We start from the raw sequence: 16,738 nt of genomic DNA on the forward strand, positions 1-16,738 counted from the left end.
CATCCGGACCCTAAGTTTACAAGCAAAGGCTTCTGGGCACAGAGGTTTCCAAACCTGAAGCCAGCCAGCCACTTCTGAGACTGTGGATCCCCCTGGAGGGGTGGTCTGCTGCTGCCACCACTGCTCCTGGCCCCAGGGACATTGCCCCCTGAGCCCAGGACCCTCCCTTGGCTCTTCTTTTTGGGAGCTGGAGCAGGGTTGAGCCAGCTGGGAACTCATGTTCCTTGTCTGCGGCCCTCCCTGTCTCCTGTCTCAGGCACTGGAGGCCTGTTTTGTGACTGGACATTTTCCATGTGTTTCCACTGGGGCCCGGCCGTAATCCAGTGAGGATTCCTCCTTTACCAGGGACCACTGTCCCTCCTGGTGCCTTCTGAGGCTGCAGTCAGCTCCTTCTGGTACTTTTCACCTCCTTGGCCTCTTTGTACATGTCCTTTATAATTTGCCCTACCTGCCCCTGTCTGGCTCTTTTAGTCTTGGCCTTCTGCTTTTTTGACCTCTGTATTTCTATTTCCCATTCTCTTTTTTTCCTGGGGAGGAATGGGCTCAGCCTGCTTATTATCCAAACCTTGCAGCTTGGCTCTCAAGATGACACTGGGTTCTGACACACCGACTGACCTTGAGGACACCTGCATGTGGGCGGCTGTTGAGACTCCACCTGCCTCCCTGAATCAGGGGGCCAGCAGGGTGGCTGCCGCCCTGGCTGGCTCCTGGCTCCCAAGGGAGTTGGAGCAGGAATGGGGACTGACGATAGTAGTAGCTGCCAGTCAAGGGGCCAAGTGCCATGTATATGTCACTTCTAGTCTCCACAGCTCTGAGCAGTGGACCCCGTCCCAGTCTTATAGATGAGGAAACAGCCGAGAGGTCCAATAACTTAGCCAACAACCAGAGAGATGGAAGCTGGGGTTCAGGTCCAGGGATTTCGTTGTGTAAAGAATACCCCTGCTTCCATGCATCCCAATGACTACTGGCTGGCTAATGCATGTTATGAAGTGGGGCTGTCCAAAAAGAGTAAGACAGACTGTAGACTTGACCTTCAGGGCTGCTGGACTCAGCCGGAGATGGCGAGTCGGGGAGCAGGTCATCAGCCAGATGCCAGGAAGCTGCGGACTAGTGGGAGCCCAGGCAGAACTTGGTTGTGTCTGGCAGCTCTCCGTGAGATCTAGGGTTGGGTTGCTGGCCGGACTGGTTGAATTAGATGGCTCTTGAAGACATGAGAAAGCAAGCTGTTTCTTCCCTTCAGCTTGTCTTCATGGCTTGGGTCATTCAGTCAGAAATGGGATTTCTCAGCTTGGCTCAATATAAGGGGCTGAGGAGGGCTTGTTCACATAAAGCAGGCTTGCAGCTTCCAGGAGCTTGTTTCCTGATGAAAGAGGCTGGAAGGACACTCGTTAAACTTGATACAAGCTTAGCACAGAGGACTATTTGCACAGTGGTGATTCATTTGCTTCCTTGGGCTTTATAGCCAGTGTGCCAGGACTTGAACAGCTCCAGAGATCTGTCGAGTGAGCCAGGGCATCGTTTAAAGACTCCACTCTGGCCTCTGAGGAACTCTGAGACCTGGAGAAACTGTTTCCCCTTTTCATAGCACCGTGGAGAAGAACATGATCCCAAGGGCCCCATGGGTCTCAGTCCACTTCTGCTTAGAGACCCATCCAGAGGCCACCATTCTGGGATCGAGTGGCGAGAACATTTTTTGACTGGAACTTGGCAATTTAGGAAACATTTGACAAGAACAACTAAGACTGCGGAGGTAGTGGAGATGTCGTGGAAGGGCCTAGAATGTGAGGCTGAAGGGTGTTCGTGACTTGGTGGGTGATGGAGAGGTAGCTGACTGGGAAGGGGGTCGCCAGGGAAGGGTCTTGGTGTCTCTGGCCCGCTTCCTCCTGGCTTCTGCCACACCGGGCCTCCCAACCTCCCGGCCTTGGAGGGCCCCCACCTGGTCGCTCACGCTTCATCTGCGCCTGCGCCGTCAGAGGGAGGGCGAGGGTGAGGGCGGAGGCGGGGAATCGTCGCTGCGGGCTGCCCACCCGCTCCCTGTGCGGCCCAAGGCACGGCCCAGGTCCCTGTTCCGGGGGCCGAGATCCCAGCTGGCCCTGCTGCCCCCCCCGGGCCGAGGGCGTCTCCCGCACTTCGGTGACTCCGCCGGGTAGCGAGGCCGGGCGCGGGCGAGGGCGCAAGAGGGCCATCCTTACTAAGGGGCCTCGCAGCGAGGAGGATGGGTTTCCGGCAGGCCCCTCCCACCAGCTCAGACCTTAGCCAGTCAGGGGGCGGGGCGGGGCGAGGGGCGGGCTGCAGCAGAACCGGCCAATCACGACCCTTTTTCACCCCACCGCTCCCCAAGGGGCACGGTTGCCCGGCAACATCGGAAAAATCTCCGCATTGACGCTTTCCCTTTTCCCCTCTGCCGGATGGCCGTTGCTGAAGGGACCAAGGATGGGGGCCTGGACTGCTGACCTCGCCACCCCCCTAGCCTTCACAGCCGGCCCTGGGCCTACTACCGAGATGCCAAGCCTCCTGCGGTCCTAGAGGGGCCGCGGGCGAGGGCCGGACAGCCCCGGCCAGAGCCGCTTCCGGTTTCGAGCTCCCAGCCCCGGCATCTCGTTGCTGGCTGGGAACTCTGGGAGCCCGATCCCGGCTTCCACCTATGGCCTCTGTCCTGGAGCTCAGCGGGCGCGCGGACACCTCCCGCCGGCGCTCTAAGACCTTCCGAGCCCCGGAGCAGGGCCTGACAGTGGTGCTGGGGAGAGCCGGGCGCGGGCGCGGGAACCGTCTGGAGGGAGACGCCTCTTGGGGGCGGGGTGAGCCGGGGAAACTGAGGTGGCCATTGCGGGGGGAGGGAGGTAAAGGGCAGGGAAACGTTAAGTAGGGGCTTTGCAGCATTCACTCATTCGTATTTCAAACACGAAATGAATGCCTGCATTCCAGGTTCTTTGCTAAATGATGAGGAATACGCGATGACAAAGCCAGACAAGATCCTTGCCCTCACGGGGTTCCGGTCTAGTGAGGGAGACTGATAAGCAGATAAGTGACACAAACATTGCTTTCAGGTAGTGACAAATACCAGAAAGAAAGGAACGTGTGAAGCAATGGAGGATGTTAGGAACGGACTGTCAGAGAGGGCCCCTTCAAGGCGGGAACATTTAAGCTGAGACTTGGAGAATGACGAGAAGCCGTTTTACAAGGATTTGGGGGCAGAACCTTCCAAGCAAGGGGAGCAGAATGAATAAAGGCCCCACCATGAGGAAGAGATTGATGTACCAGGAGCTGAAATGACACCTCTGGTGGCAGGTGCCTGCAGAAGGGGAGGCTAGAAGGTGAGACTTGCCAGAGGCTGTGGGCTGAGGTTTCTCCTTGGTATATGGTGGAGAGTGGAGAAAGGAAGGTTGTGAAGATGATCCAACCTTCCTCATCCTCACGCTCCTCTGCCAGTCTGTGGTGTGTGGTCAGTCAGGCTGCCTTGCCTCGGTTGCAAAGACAGCACTCCGTGGCCTGCACCTCTGGCACCTCCTAGAGCGCCCCAGTTTTTCTCTTTTCAACTAACAAAGTTCGAGGCTAGTCTTGAAGATTAATACTACAACCCAACAGGCCACTGACCAGAGCAAGCTGGACTCAAATGTTAAGGGGAAAGTGGAAAAAATGCCTGGAGGGCCTAAATCCGGCAGCTTCTCATGTACCTTATGCTCCTGTGGGCATGCCCCTGTGACAGTTTCCTGGCGATACCTAACTCCCTGGGACTAGTCACTCTTTATTGAGCACTTCCTAGGTGTTAAGAGGTAGTGCTGGGCTCGGTGGTCTTCTTGTATTCTCTCATTTATTTAATCCTTATAACAGCCCTGTGAGGCAGTGGATCAGTTAGGATTACAAATAACAGAGATCCAAAATAGGATCTTTTTTTTTTTTTTAAGATTTTATTTATTTATTTGACAGAGACACAGCGAGAGAGGGAACACAAGCAGGGGGAGAAGGAGAAGCAGACTCCCTGCTGAGCAGGGAACCCAACTGATGCAGGGCTCTATCCCTGGACCCTGGGATCACGACCCGAGCCGAAGGCAGATGCCCAATGACTGAGCCACACAGGCGCCCCCCAAATAGCAGGATCTTAACCAAAATGTATAAGTGTATTTCTCAAGATAATATGTGCAGGTGGGCTGCAGGTAGGCAGCCTATGTCAGGATTGGTGTGGCAGCCCTAACCCACAAAGTCAACAGGGACCCAGGCTCTTCCTAGCCTGCTGCTCCACCCTTCAAGTGCTATCTCAGGATCCCAAAACAAGGAGTAGGATTTAACCATACATGCTGATTTTTAAAATTTTAATCAAACGGGAATACTACGAACAACTTTATCTTAATAAAAAATTTTTTTAAAGATTTTGTTTATTTGAGAGAGAGGGACACAGCGAGAGAGAGGACACAAGCAGGGGGAGCGGGAGAGGGAGAAGCAGGCTTCCCGCGGAGCAGGGAGCCCGATGTGGGGCTCGATCCCAGGACCCTGGGACCATGACCTGAGCCGAAGGCAGACACTTACAACTGAGCCACCCAGGCGCCCCTATCTAATAAATTTTAAGTTGTAGATGAAAGGGATGACTTCCTAGAAAAAACTACCAAAATTTAGTCAGGATGACATGGAAATTCTGAATATCTAATATCCCACAAGAGAAATTATAAAAATAAATATTTTTATGTTCTATTTTTTAAAGCTTTATTTATTTGAGAGAGAGAGCACAAGTGGGAGGGACAGAGGGAGAGAGAGAACCCCAAGCAGACTCCATGCCAAGCGCAGAACCCAGTGCTGGGCTGATTTCATGACCCTGAGATCAGGACCAGAGCCGAAACCAAGAATCAGTTGCTCAACTGACTGAGCCACCCAGGTGCCCCTTATGTTCTTCTTCTTCTTCTTTTTTTTTTAGATTCCATTTATTCATTTGAGAGAGCGAGAGAGAGAGAGAGCAAAAGGCGGGGCAGGGGGAGAGGGAGAAGCAGACTCCCCACTGAGCAGGGAACCCATCGCAGGTGGATCCCAGGCCCCTGGGATCATGACCTGAGTGGAAGGCAGATGCTTAACTGACTGAGCCACCCAGTTGTCCCCCTTATATTCTATTTTTTTTTAAGATTTTATTTATTTATTTGACAGAGAGATACACAGTGAGAGAGAGAACACAAGCAGGGGGGAGCTGGAGCTGGAGAAGCAGGCTTCATGCAGAGCAGGGACCTGACGTGGGGCTCAATCCCAGGACCGTGGGATCATGACCTGAGCCGAAGGCAGATGCTTAACAACTGGGCCACCCAGGCGCCCCTTTATATTCTATTTTTAATGAAAAAAAAAAAAACAAAACTCTTACTAGGTAGTAATTTAGTTAGGGTATACACTCTGTTTATAATAGAGGTTCAAAGTAGCAGTGGCTTAAACATGGTACCCATTTCTTTCTCACATCACTGTGTGGGTATAAATCCAGGGCCAGCTTGGTTGCTCCACAATCTTCAGGAATCCAGGCACTTTCTGTCTTACTGCTTTGATATCTCTGAGTGTTACTGTCATCTGCATGGTTCACACCACTACATCCAAATTTCTGTTAGCAGCTGGGAAAAAGAGAATACGAATACAGGACCCGCCCCTTTCTAGTAAGATACATACATCACGTCTGCTCACATCTCATTGCCTTCAGTTTAATACATGGCCATGCTTAACTGCAGGAGATGCTGGGAAATCCTTACTCTTTTTTTTTTTTTTTTTAAAGACTATTTGAGAGAGAGACAGCATAAGCTGGGGTGGGGAGGGGCCGGGGAGAGGGATAAGCAGACTCCCTGCTGAGTGGGAAGCTTGACATGGGGCTGGATCCCAGAACCCCGGGATCATGACCTGAGCCAAAGGGAGACCCTTTAACCAACTAAGCCACCCAGGCACCCCTACTCCTTATTCTGAATGGCTATGTGCCCCTTGAAAAATTCTTACTATAGAAGGAGAAAACTGAAAAAAAGGGGAGGGGGGCACCTGGGTGGCTCAGTTGGTTAAGCAACTGCCTTCGGCTCAGGTCATGATCCCAGGGTCCTGGGATGGAGCCCCACATCGGGCTCCCGGCTCCACGGGAAGCCTGCTTCTCCCTCTCCCACTCCCCCTGCTTGTGTTCCCTCTCTCGCTGTCTCTCTCTCTGTCAAATAAATAAAATTAAAAAAAAAAAGGAGAAAACTGATATTGGGGACAGCTAGTAGTCTTTTTGCTGCAAATGAGAATAGATGCTCCTTAATATGATCATGGATATATATCAGGGACAAACAATGGATAATTGTAAATCATTAAAAGTATTTTCATTAAGCAAGACAATAATACCTGTTGTCCTCAATTTTTTACATCGTTTAGAGAGTTCTGGACTGAGACTAAGGAAATAATGAGTATAAATTCTGGAAATGAATATAAATTTTCTGGAAAGAAAATTTTGACTTTCATTATTTCCAGACTAGATTTCCTAGAAAAACAAACCAAAATACTTTCAGAAAGAATGCTTCTCCCTCTAACCCTCTCCCCTCTCATGTGCTCGCTCTCTCTCTCAAATAAATAAAAATCTTAAAAAAAAGAAAAGAAAAGAAAAGAAGTGCTATTTGGTGGTCAGTTTCAATGTCATTGTATACAAATAACTTGTCATCTACCGGCACTGCCCAATCAAATATATGGTAAGTGTGCCACTTATTAATTTATTATTTCTCAGCCTACAATACACACATTTTGTCCCGCTTTGTGGTACTAGAGCCTTTCTCCTTTGGTAGCCAACTTGATGTTCGTCTTTGCCAATAGAGGGGGGAATGGAAGAACACTGTAAGTCCACACCTAGAAAAATAGACTTTCAATTTCCTTTTTCTCTGTGCCGTTCTCCATGGGACCAGTAGAAGGAGGGGAGGGAGCCCAGGAGCATCCACTTCAGCAGTGTTCACAGAGAGGACTCATGCCCTCCAGCAAATTGTTCAAACAAATGCTGGAAGCTGGGTGTTTGTATAAATGACTTGCAAATACAGAAAACTGTAAACAGTCTAAATGTCCAAGAGTAAGGAATTTTAAATAAAATATGGAACTTCCATACTATGGAATACTATGTAGCCTGCAAAACAGATGCATTTTATTTATACATGGTGATATAGAAAGATATCCTTTTTTTTTTAAGATTTTATTTTGGGGGGCACCTGGGTAGCTCAGATGGCTAAGCATCTGCCTTTGGCTCAGGTCATGATCCCAGGGTCCTGGGATCCAGCCCTGCATACAGCTGCCTGCTGGTGGGAAGCCTGCTTCTCCCCCTCCCTCTACTGCTCCTCCTGCTTGTGCTCTGGTAAGCAAGAGCGCACAAGCAGGGGGAATGGCAGGCAGAGGGAAAGGGAGAAGCAGGCTCCCCGCCAAGCAGGGAGCCAGGTGTGGGGCTCAATCCCAGGACCCTGGGATCATGACCTGAGCTGCAGGCAGATGCTTAGCCGACTGAGCCACCCAGGCGCCCTAGAGATATCCTTGATAGACTTTTGAGTCAACAAAACATTACTTACATAGAATTATTCCAAATTTACATAAGAAATATTCGTAGACGTAGAAGTGTAAAAACAGACTAAAATATTAATAATACTGTGTGGGAAACAAAGGCAGAAGAAAAAATTATTAAATTTACTTTAGATTCTAGAGCCCCCTGACAAGTCCTTGAAACAGGGAGAGTGGGCGCCTGGGTGGCTCAGTTGGTTAAGCGACTGCCTTCGGCTCAGGTCATGAGCCCGCAGTCCTGGGATCGAGTCCCACATCGGGCTCCCCCTTCTCTGTGGGGAGTCTGCTTCTCCCTCTGCCTGCCACTCCCCCTGCTTGTGCTCACTCTCTCTCTTTATGTCAAATAAATAAATAAAATCTTAAAAAAAAAAAAAAAACAGGGAGAGTGACGTTCCTCTAGGGACTCAACTGCCTCAATGTTAAGACTTTGCTAAAGGTAAAAGGCAATCCTAGCCTGAGCCCCCCTCCCCCCCGCCCAGGATCCTGTAAGTCTACCTTAACATATAAAAATTCCTTTGAGAACTTCCTTTATCTCTAAACCCCCCAAGGTACATGTTGGCAATCATCCCCCAAGCATATGGCCCTCCGATATACATCTGAAGGATCTCATGACCAGGGTTTTATTAGACGGTAATAAATGACCTTTTCCCAACAATAGCTGGCCCTCTCAAGTTCCTGGAAACCTTGCTTCCAAAATTCCTTAGAGACTTACGCTATCCCTAACCACCTCCCAACTTGAAAGTATATAAGTACGTAATGGGCCACTCCTCATGACCCCGGTGCAGCTCTTTCTGCCCACGGGTCCTGTCTGTGCTTTAATAAAATCACCTTTTTGCACCAAAGACTCAAGAGTTCTTTCTTGGCCGTGGGCTTCAAACCCTAACATCTTTCCTATATCACTCACTTTGGAATGGCCTTATTAGGAATATATTTTTTTACCTCCAGTTATTTTTGCCTTCAGTTAGTCAACAATTATTGTGCCAGGCACAAATCCAGATGCTAGGAGTGGGGCAGTGAAAACGCTGACCTCACGGAGCTTACAGTCCAGTACTAGGGAACAAATATTACATAGGTGCGTCAGGTAGTGATAAAAGGAAGAAAAATAAGGTAGGGCAGAAGTATGGCGGGGGGGTGGGTGGGCGCTGTTTATATAGAGTTAGGAAAAGCCAATTGGAGGGAGCGACTTTTGAGCAGATCGAGGGTGCTAGCTTTGTGGATATAGATAGCTTTATAATTTTCCATACTTTCTTAATTTTTTCTACACTAGGCATGCAATACTTGCATAATCAAAACAAAAAGCGATCTCTTCATATTTCAGGAAAAGATCTGGAGCCACAGATCTGCAGGTAGAGAAGTAGAGTGTGGGAGCAGCTACAAATGCATGGAAAGGAGAACCCAGAGCTCCCCGGCAGGGAGCCCGCCGCCCCGCAGAGTAAGCTGCCGGTGGGAGAGCGGGGGACTCCCCCGGGTCAGCGTCCCCGTGGGCCGCGTCCCGCCGCACGACCTCGGCTGAGGTGCGAAGAATCGCCACAGGAGTCTCCGCGTCCCTCACTGGACTGCATTTCCCAGGAAGCTCCACGCCCCGCTAGGAGGGGCTAAAGACTTTGGCGGGGGCGGGGCCAAGAAGCTGGAAATGAGTATCCCGGGGCCGAGCAGCGCGCTGGCCTTCAGCCCTCCGCCCTCCACCTACTCGAGGCAAGAACCGGGGGCGGAAGGAAGAGTCCGTTCTCAGCGGATCCCTTCCGGCGTATGGGGACCTCTACTCGTGGCTGGGCCAGACGCCGCCTCGGCCCAACAGACCAGTCTTGGCTTTCCCTTTTCGCCCTTCACGGACCAGCAGGGCAGAGAAATCTGAAAGAACGAGTTTAGAAGCGAACCTCAGCTCGGGGGCATAGGTAGGCGCCGCTGCCTCCTGATTGGCCAACTCTGGGAATTCTCCCCGTTCATTGGCTATCCGTCAGGGAGAAGGCGGACTCAATGGGCGAAGGGTTTTCTGGGGCGTGTAGTTCGAGTGCTTGCTGCGGCGCATGCGCTGTGTTGTTTCCCGGCGAGCCGCGCGCGAACTTCCGGTGCGGGGAGCTGGCGGCGGAACTAGGAACGCCTGGGCGGTTGTGGGCGGTGTGTATCCCGGGGGCGGGACCGGCGACGCGGAGCTCCGAGATCGAGCGCTGGGCTGAGGGCGGCAGGGGCCAGCACCCCGAGACAGAGGCCGAAGGGGGCGCGCGCTGCTGGGAAGTGCTGGGGGTGGGGTCCCTTTCTCCCGCCTTGCCAGCCCGCCGCTTCTCAGCTGCGCGCAGGCGAGGCTGCTGGGGTCGGTCCGCGTTCCCGCTCGCCGCGTCCTGCCGAGCGACCCTGGTGAGTCCCTGGTCCTCTCCGAGCGGAGCCTTCTCCTCGGTCACTGGAGGATGCGAATGGAGCGCGTACCTTTCAGGGGTGTTGTGAGGCGTGGAAGAATAAAGTGCTTAGTGTGTAGTAGAGAAGGACTGGAAACAAGCTGAATGCCTCACTCGGGTACCTGTTAAGAAACTGGAGCGCGTCCACACCGTGGAATCTCCCAGAGTGGCTAATGAAGAAGCATTGTTAGGTGGAAAAGCAAGATACAAAATAGTATGTGCAGTAAGACCTCATTTATGTAAAACACACAAAAACACTTGTTTTTCCCGTTTCTATGGATACATTTTCAGTGAATGGACAGGGAAAAGTCCAGGAGGTCACATGTCATACCGTTTATGGGGGGGGGTGTGCAACTGCATTTGGAAGGAAGTTTCTATTTTATGTGTTTCTGTATTAAGTGCCCCTGCCTTTTTTTTTATTATAACGGTCTGTGTCACTTTTTTTGTTGAAACAAAAGAGAAATTAAAGAAAATTTCAAAATATATACTTTTCAGGACTATTGTAAGGAGTAGCAATGTAAAGTACAAATATGTGTCACTCATTCGTATGTACCTGTGGCTAAATGGCTTAGCCTTGTGTCTGTGAGCTCTTTGTTGACACCGCAGGGCCAAAATGTGTTTTGGAATTCAGAAGTTTTAGATTTGAGGAAGGTAATATGGTACACATGGTATATCAAGTAACTCTACCAGCAGAATCTGCAGCAATACTCAATAATCAAATGTATTAATTACGTTTTCTTTTACTGAAGTGTAATATGCATACAGAAATACACATGGTAAGTACAGCTTGGTGAATATTTACAAGCTGAAGAAATACATAAATATTTTTGCTGTAAAACATATGAACATTTATGTTAAGTGAGATAAGTGGAGACTATGAATATGCTCACATCAGTAGGCCAGGTAGTAAAAACCTGGCAGTTTTGGATTTTAAAGCTGAGGATAAGGGGCTGTAGACCTGTATTGGTAGTCACATGAGCAAGGCATTATGGGAGAGCCTAAAAAACCCTTCAGGGCCAGGAAAGGACAGGAGCAGGCTGGCGGTGTTTGCTCATTTACTGCCCCCCTCCTGCTTTTTGCTCTTTCCCCAGGAATACGTGTCCAGATGTCCACCTGGCTGCCACAGGGGATCCCTCTGGGAGACTGAAGGGCGGGCTCCCAGGCCAAGGTTGAGGCCATCCAGTCCTGAGCTTTAGGCCAGGGGAATGGCAGCACCCCTGGAGCCTCAGGATGAGGCCCCTGGGGAGGGAGAAGGGCTGCTGATTGTGAAGGTGGAAGATTCCTCCTGGGAGCAGGACTCTGCCCAGCAAGAAGACAACAGGGATTCTGAGGTCTGTCGCCAGCGCTTTCGACATTTTTGCTATAGGGATGTGGGCGGGCCCCATGAGGCCTTCAGTCAGCTCTGGGAGCTCTGCTGCCGCTGGCTTCGGCCGGAGCTGCACACCAAGGAGCAGATCCTGGAGCTGCTGGTGCTGGAGCAGTTCCTGAGTGTGCTGCCTGGAGGCGTCCAGGACTGGGTTCGAGAGCAGTGTCCAGGGAGTGGCGAGGAGGCCGTTGCCTTGGTGGAGGTCCTGCAGAAACAGCCAGTGACAGCATGGCCACAGGTGAGGGTCCCCTCCCACACCCAGAGGCACCTGGCTGGCACCTGGCTGAAGAGAGGTGGCCATCTCCATAGAAACAAGTCCTCCAGGGGTGGTGGGGATGCATCAGCAGGAGCGCATCATAACAGGTGTTGCCTTTCTGAAAGACACTGTCCAAATGAATCTGGTTTCTTTTTGGTGGCTTTGGAGGGCAGCAGCAGGACCAAAGTGGGCATGTTCCAGGAAGGCAGTTTTAGCTCCACACTGGTTATGCAAATTTTTTTTATGTTCTGTAGGCCAGGCCCTGGGGATACAGTCATGTGTAATGAGAGCAGCAGAGTAGGTATGAGAAGGTAGCTGTCCATGTGAACCCTGCTCTCTGTGGATTCTTGATCCTGGGGAGGGTGCTAATGAGTGGCTGGGGTGTGGAGTTCCGCCCTTGGCATGGAGGTCTGCCCCCCCACCCCCTTACTAAGTGGCTCTGTGATTTGGCCTTTGGGAGCTGTTCTTGCCTCATGCTTGATCAGGGAGTGTCCTTGGGCACACAGCACTGCCTGGTGTCACCTTCTCCTCTGGATATTTCTGGGACCCCATGTGGATCTCCTTCCCCACCCCCCTGCATCCTGAGGGACATGTCCTATGTCTCCTTCCCAGGGATTAAGCTCTGTCTCCCCCATCTGGTCTCGGTGCTGATGAGCATGTTGTGGTTCCTGCACAGGAAGTGCCCTCAGAGGACGTGGAACCTGAAGCTACAGTCCAGGGACCCCAGGCCAAGGGGCTTCCCATGAAGGTGGGGGCACGAAGCTGGCCACCTGTACCTTGGGAGCAGCACAGCCATGGTGGTGAGTAAGCCTGTAGGCACAGATCGCTGGGCAGGGGCTTGGGTCCTTCCAGGGCGTTGCCCTCAGGGTAGCAGGAAGAGTATTTCTTTCTTTTTTTTTTTTTTAAGATTTTATTTATTTATTTGACAGAGAGAGACACAACGAGAGAGGGAGTACAAGCAGGGGGAGTGGGAGAGGGAGAAGCAGGCTCCCCGCTGAGCAGGGAGCCCGATGTGGGGCTCGATCCCAGGACCCTGGGATCATGACCTGAGCTGAAGGCAGAGGCTTAGCGACTGAGCCACCCAGGCGCCCCAGGAAGGGTATTTCTGTTCTAGGAAGCCTAGGAATGTGTGTGCGTGTACATGTGTGAGAGCTTACTCCTGGCCTGGGCTGGTCTCTGTGAACCTCTGTTCTTTTCCTTCAGCCCAGCTTCCTGCTCTTAAAGAAGGGAGTACCAGAGAGACAACCGGTACCTGCTTTGCCTCTGAGGTCCATGTGAGTTACCAGTCCGTTTGTCCCCTCTGAGGCCCTCGCTGCTGTTGAGTCCCGAAATTGGGCCTTGTCTTTTCATCAAGGCCTCTTCCATCCATCCTGGTCCTGCCTGGACCTACCCTGTTCCCCATCCCAAGGGGGAGCCCAGAGTGGCAGCCCTGAGCCAGGTTGTGGTTTTTTTGTTTTTTTTTTAAACCTCATTCTAGGGACCTTTGACATTTGGAGACATTCCCTTCTATTTCTCCCGGGAAGAATGGGGGTCTCTGGACCCTGCTCAGAGGGAACTCTTTTGGGACATAAAGCGAGAGAACTCCCGGAATGTTGCCCTGGGTAAGCAGTGGGTGCCCTTGGGGTCCTTGGCTCCTCTGAACTGGAAGCAGCAGCCTTCTTGGGGGTCCTGGTGACAGAGGGTGGGTGCAAGCTGGCCGTACACCCCTGTATGTCCCTGCTAGAATCCTCAGTCTTTCCATCTCCTCCTTAGCTGGCTGGAAAGGGCTTTTGCTGGGTCTTTTCAAGAGCCCTGGGTGATTTTCCCTTTGTGTCAGTGTTCATTTTTCTTTGCCTTTGAGTGTGTGTTACCATAACATGGGTGCTTGCAACGTGTCAGCACTGTGCTGAGCTCTTATACAGGCATTTTCTTGTGATTCTCAAAACCTGCCGCATAGAGGTGTAGTTCCGGTGCACACACGAGGGATCTGAGTCTCAGAGAGGCCAACGGACACTGAAGGGGCTGAGCTGGGACTCTGTACAGTAGTTGTGAGGCCCCCTTAGCCCCACGGAGAGGGGTTGACAGAACACCCCTTGTCTGTGTGCCAAGGCCTGGGCTCTGCTCTTCGGAGGCCACCCACCTGGAGCTCCTTTCTGCGCTACAGCCTTTCTGAGCACTGTCTGGGGATCATCTCATTTAATCCACATGACACAGTGGGCAGGCTAGGATCATTCCCTGTCCAAATCTCTTGTTAAGTTTAAGGGACAAAAGCTTGTGCAATAAGAGCAGCCACATTGGCTGAACCCATGTAGGTTCTCAGTTTCTGGTAAGAAATACTGAGGGTTTGGATAACTTACAAACTACCTGAATTTATTCAGTTTTGGAGTTTGAATAGCCAAGGTTCAGAGGGTGGGACATGGGATGCCAGTGTGGACCCCAGGGTGGAAGTGTTGGGTGTATAATTAATAAGCGTCTATGCAGCGTGGATCAGCCCAGCTGGACCCCATGCCTCTGCCTCTGAAGTGTTTCTCCGCGAGCATTTTATCATGTCCCTATTTTATGGGCAAGGAAACTGAGGCTGGGGTCCTGTGCTGCCCTGGGCTTTCTGGACCTGAGTCCTGTTTCTGCCTTGCCCCAGCTCTGGTCCCAGAACCCAGTGGAACTGAAGAGGCTGCCCCCTCTCGGCTTGCAGGTGCGGGGCTTCAGAGCCAAAGCCAGCGATCCGGGCTGGGGGAGGCGGTGACGGTGCTGCCGGGCCAGGCCGGCGGTGGCGGCGGCGGCGGTGGGCGCGGCGACGTGACTGTGTCCTGGAGCCCTGAGGAGCCCGAGGCCTGGGACGGCGAGGCCCGGCCGGGGGCGCCCATGGGCCGCGCGGTGGGGGCGCGGAGGGGGCGGCCGCCAGCGCGCCGGCGGCCGCTGCGGGACCTGGCGGCAGAGAAGCCGCACAGCTGCGGCCAGTGCGGCAAGCGCTTCCGCTGGGGCTCGGACCTGGCGCGCCACCAGCGCACACACACGGGCGAGAAGCCGCACAAGTGCCAGGCGTGCGAGAAGAGCTTCCGCAGCTCGTCGGACCTGCTGCGCCACCAGGGCGTGCACACGGGCCAAAAGCCCTTCTCCTGCTCCCAGTGCGGCAAGAGCTTCAGCCGCAGCGCCTACCTGGCCGACCATCAGCGCATCCACACGGGCGAGAAGCCCTTCGGCTGCAGCGAGTGCGGCAAGAGCTTCTCGCTGCGCTCCTACCTGCTGGACCACCGGCGCGTGCACACGGGCGAGCGGCCCTTCGGCTGCGGCGAGTGCGACAAGAGCTTCAAGCAGCGCGCCCACCTCATCGCCCACCAGAGCCTGCACGCCAAGATGGCCCAGCCTGTGGGCTGAGGGCTGGCGGGGGCCCTGTGGCCAACCCGGAGTGGGGGCTGGGGGGGATGGTGTCCCCAGGGCGAAGCAGCCACCGGCCCCTGGTGTTCTCTCCCCTCATCTGCGGCCTCCATCCCGGCTGCCTGCCCCGCCTCACCCCCAGGCCTAGCTTACACCCCCAGGGAATGGAAAGCTCCCACCACCTCCCGGCCATTCCCCTTCTTGCTTCCCGGGTTTCTCTTGTCCTTTGGCATCCTGGTGCCCTAGCACATTCGTGGTCTGTGGCCTCAGCGTGGGAGAGAGGCCTGGGCATCAGGGAGGTGGCTGAGGAAGGGGTCCCCTGCCCCCCACTGGCCTTGCTTGCCTCATGGCTCTTTGTTCCCAGCCGTGTCAGCTGAGTCCGTGGGCCGGGCCCTCTGCCCTGCCAAGCTGTGCCTTCTGGTGGGTGTGGAGGACAGGCCTTGACCTGCAGAATGCTCCTGGGTTCTGGGAGGACAGCCCATCCCTGGGAAGATCTGGGTCCTCGGTGTGGCCACGGGCTTTCCAGCCCCATCTCTCCCCATTTCCAGGCCGTGACCACTTTGCCCCGCCTGGAGACATGGAAACTGCCTGCCTCTGCTCGAAGCTGACTTGCCCCCAAGCGAGTCCCTGAGAGCGACCCCTGCCAATCTGGTGTGGGTGGTGGTGGCTCCAGGAACAGGAGGCCCACACTGAAGACCAAGGACAGGGCTGGTGGAGGCTGGCTGCTCCCCGCTGCTCCCCTTTCCAGAGGTGTGGGGTTTGTGATACTTAACACTAGCACTCTGTTAGCGCTTTGTCGCTGACTCCCTAAGCACTGCATTCCATGGTGCCGTCCGCATTGTCTGCAGATAGGCATTCGCAGGGACAGACCACAGGCTCTCCAAAGGAGCTCGGCTCTGCTGGTCTCAAAAGGGCAGCAGAGGATGTTGAATAAATAACAGAAACTTCCTCTAGGCTGTTCTGTTCTTTATGTGGTTGCTGCGTTGGGGGTACTGGAATTCATGCCTCTCTGCCTCCTGGTTTGGTGCTGCCCGGGGCACTGGTGCTGGGTGGTCACCAGGTGGAGCCACATTCTTGGCTTCCAGGTTGGCTGGCCTGAAAAGAACAGCTGTGAGTCTCAGGACTCTCATCGGCCATTGTCAGCCAGTGTGAGCCGTGGACCAGGGGCAGCTCAGGATGGGACATCTGGAGGCACCCCTTGCCACCCCGGCAGGACAACGCAGGAGTTGAGCAGGTCATTGCCAGGCTACTCCTTTTCTCCTCAATGGCGACCTGAAGAAACAGGCATGGGTGTGGGGTGACTGGTGGGGGGCACGGTGTGCTCTTGCTGCTCACGGAGATCCAGAGCTCTAAGCTGGTCCCTGTGCTCAGATCCCTTAGCGGGAGAGGACTCCTGGGTCAGAATGGGCCCTGCCCCATTCCCCACCCAGCCCTTGACATCTCACCCCTCCCCGGCCAAGGCCCCCGCCTGGAGCCTGCACAGAGCTGGTGGGTGCACGGTCAGAGGTCCTTACATCCCCATGGAGCCCTTCCCGGTTTGCCTGGTAGTAGCCTCAGTGGGCCACCTAAAGGGTGGTGGGGGCAGGCGGTGACAGAACGTTCTGTCCCTTAGTCTGTGTGCCAGTCTCCCTGGCCCCAGAGCCCTTCCTCAGCCAGCCCCCCATTTAACACTTGCTTCATCCTGAGCTCACTATGATGGACCCCATTTCCTGGATGAAGCAACTGGGGCCCCATTGTGGACAGATGACTCCAGTTGGGGGTTTCTATCTGTGAGACAGCACCTGTCACCACTCCTCGTACCCTTGTGCTCAAGGCTGCAGTGTGCACATGTGGGTGCTGTGGGTGCTGTGCAGGAGTGAG

The 16,738-nt window shown here is 53.5% G+C and overlaps 1 protein-coding gene across 4 annotated transcripts; it reads left to right on the forward strand.

Moving 5' to 3' along the window:
* The first annotated feature begins 9,156 nt into the window (after positions 1–9,156).
* ZNF213 (zinc finger protein 213) lies at positions 9,157–15,569 on the forward strand. 4 transcript variants are annotated; one of them, XM_027611664.2, is made up of 6 exons: positions 9,157–9,404; positions 10,994–11,506; positions 12,201–12,324; positions 12,728–12,798; positions 13,002–13,125; positions 14,142–15,569. In XM_027611664.2, exons 2-6 carry the CDS (start codon positions 11,108–11,110, stop codon positions 14,876–14,878), a joined length of 1,455 nt encoding a protein of 484 aa, XP_027467465.1. In that variant the 5' UTR covers positions 9,157–9,404; positions 10,994–11,107; the 3' UTR covers positions 14,879–15,569. The 4 variants fall into 4 exon arrangements, with proteins under 4 accessions (XP_027467465.1, XP_027467464.1, XP_027467466.1 ...); XM_027611663.2 differs by lacking the exon at positions 9,157–9,404 and adding an exon at positions 9,575–9,864; XM_027611665.2 differs by lacking the exon at positions 9,157–9,404 and adding an exon at positions 9,575–9,864 and having other exon boundaries at positions 14,196–15,569.
* The last annotated feature ends 1,169 nt before the right edge of the window (positions 15,570–16,738 follow it).

Source organism: Zalophus californianus, chromosome 10 (assembly GCF_009762305.2).
Source record: "Zalophus californianus isolate mZalCal1 chromosome 10, mZalCal1.pri.v2, whole genome shotgun sequence".
Taxonomy (NCBI): domain Eukaryota; kingdom Metazoa; phylum Chordata; class Mammalia; order Carnivora; family Otariidae; genus Zalophus; species Zalophus californianus.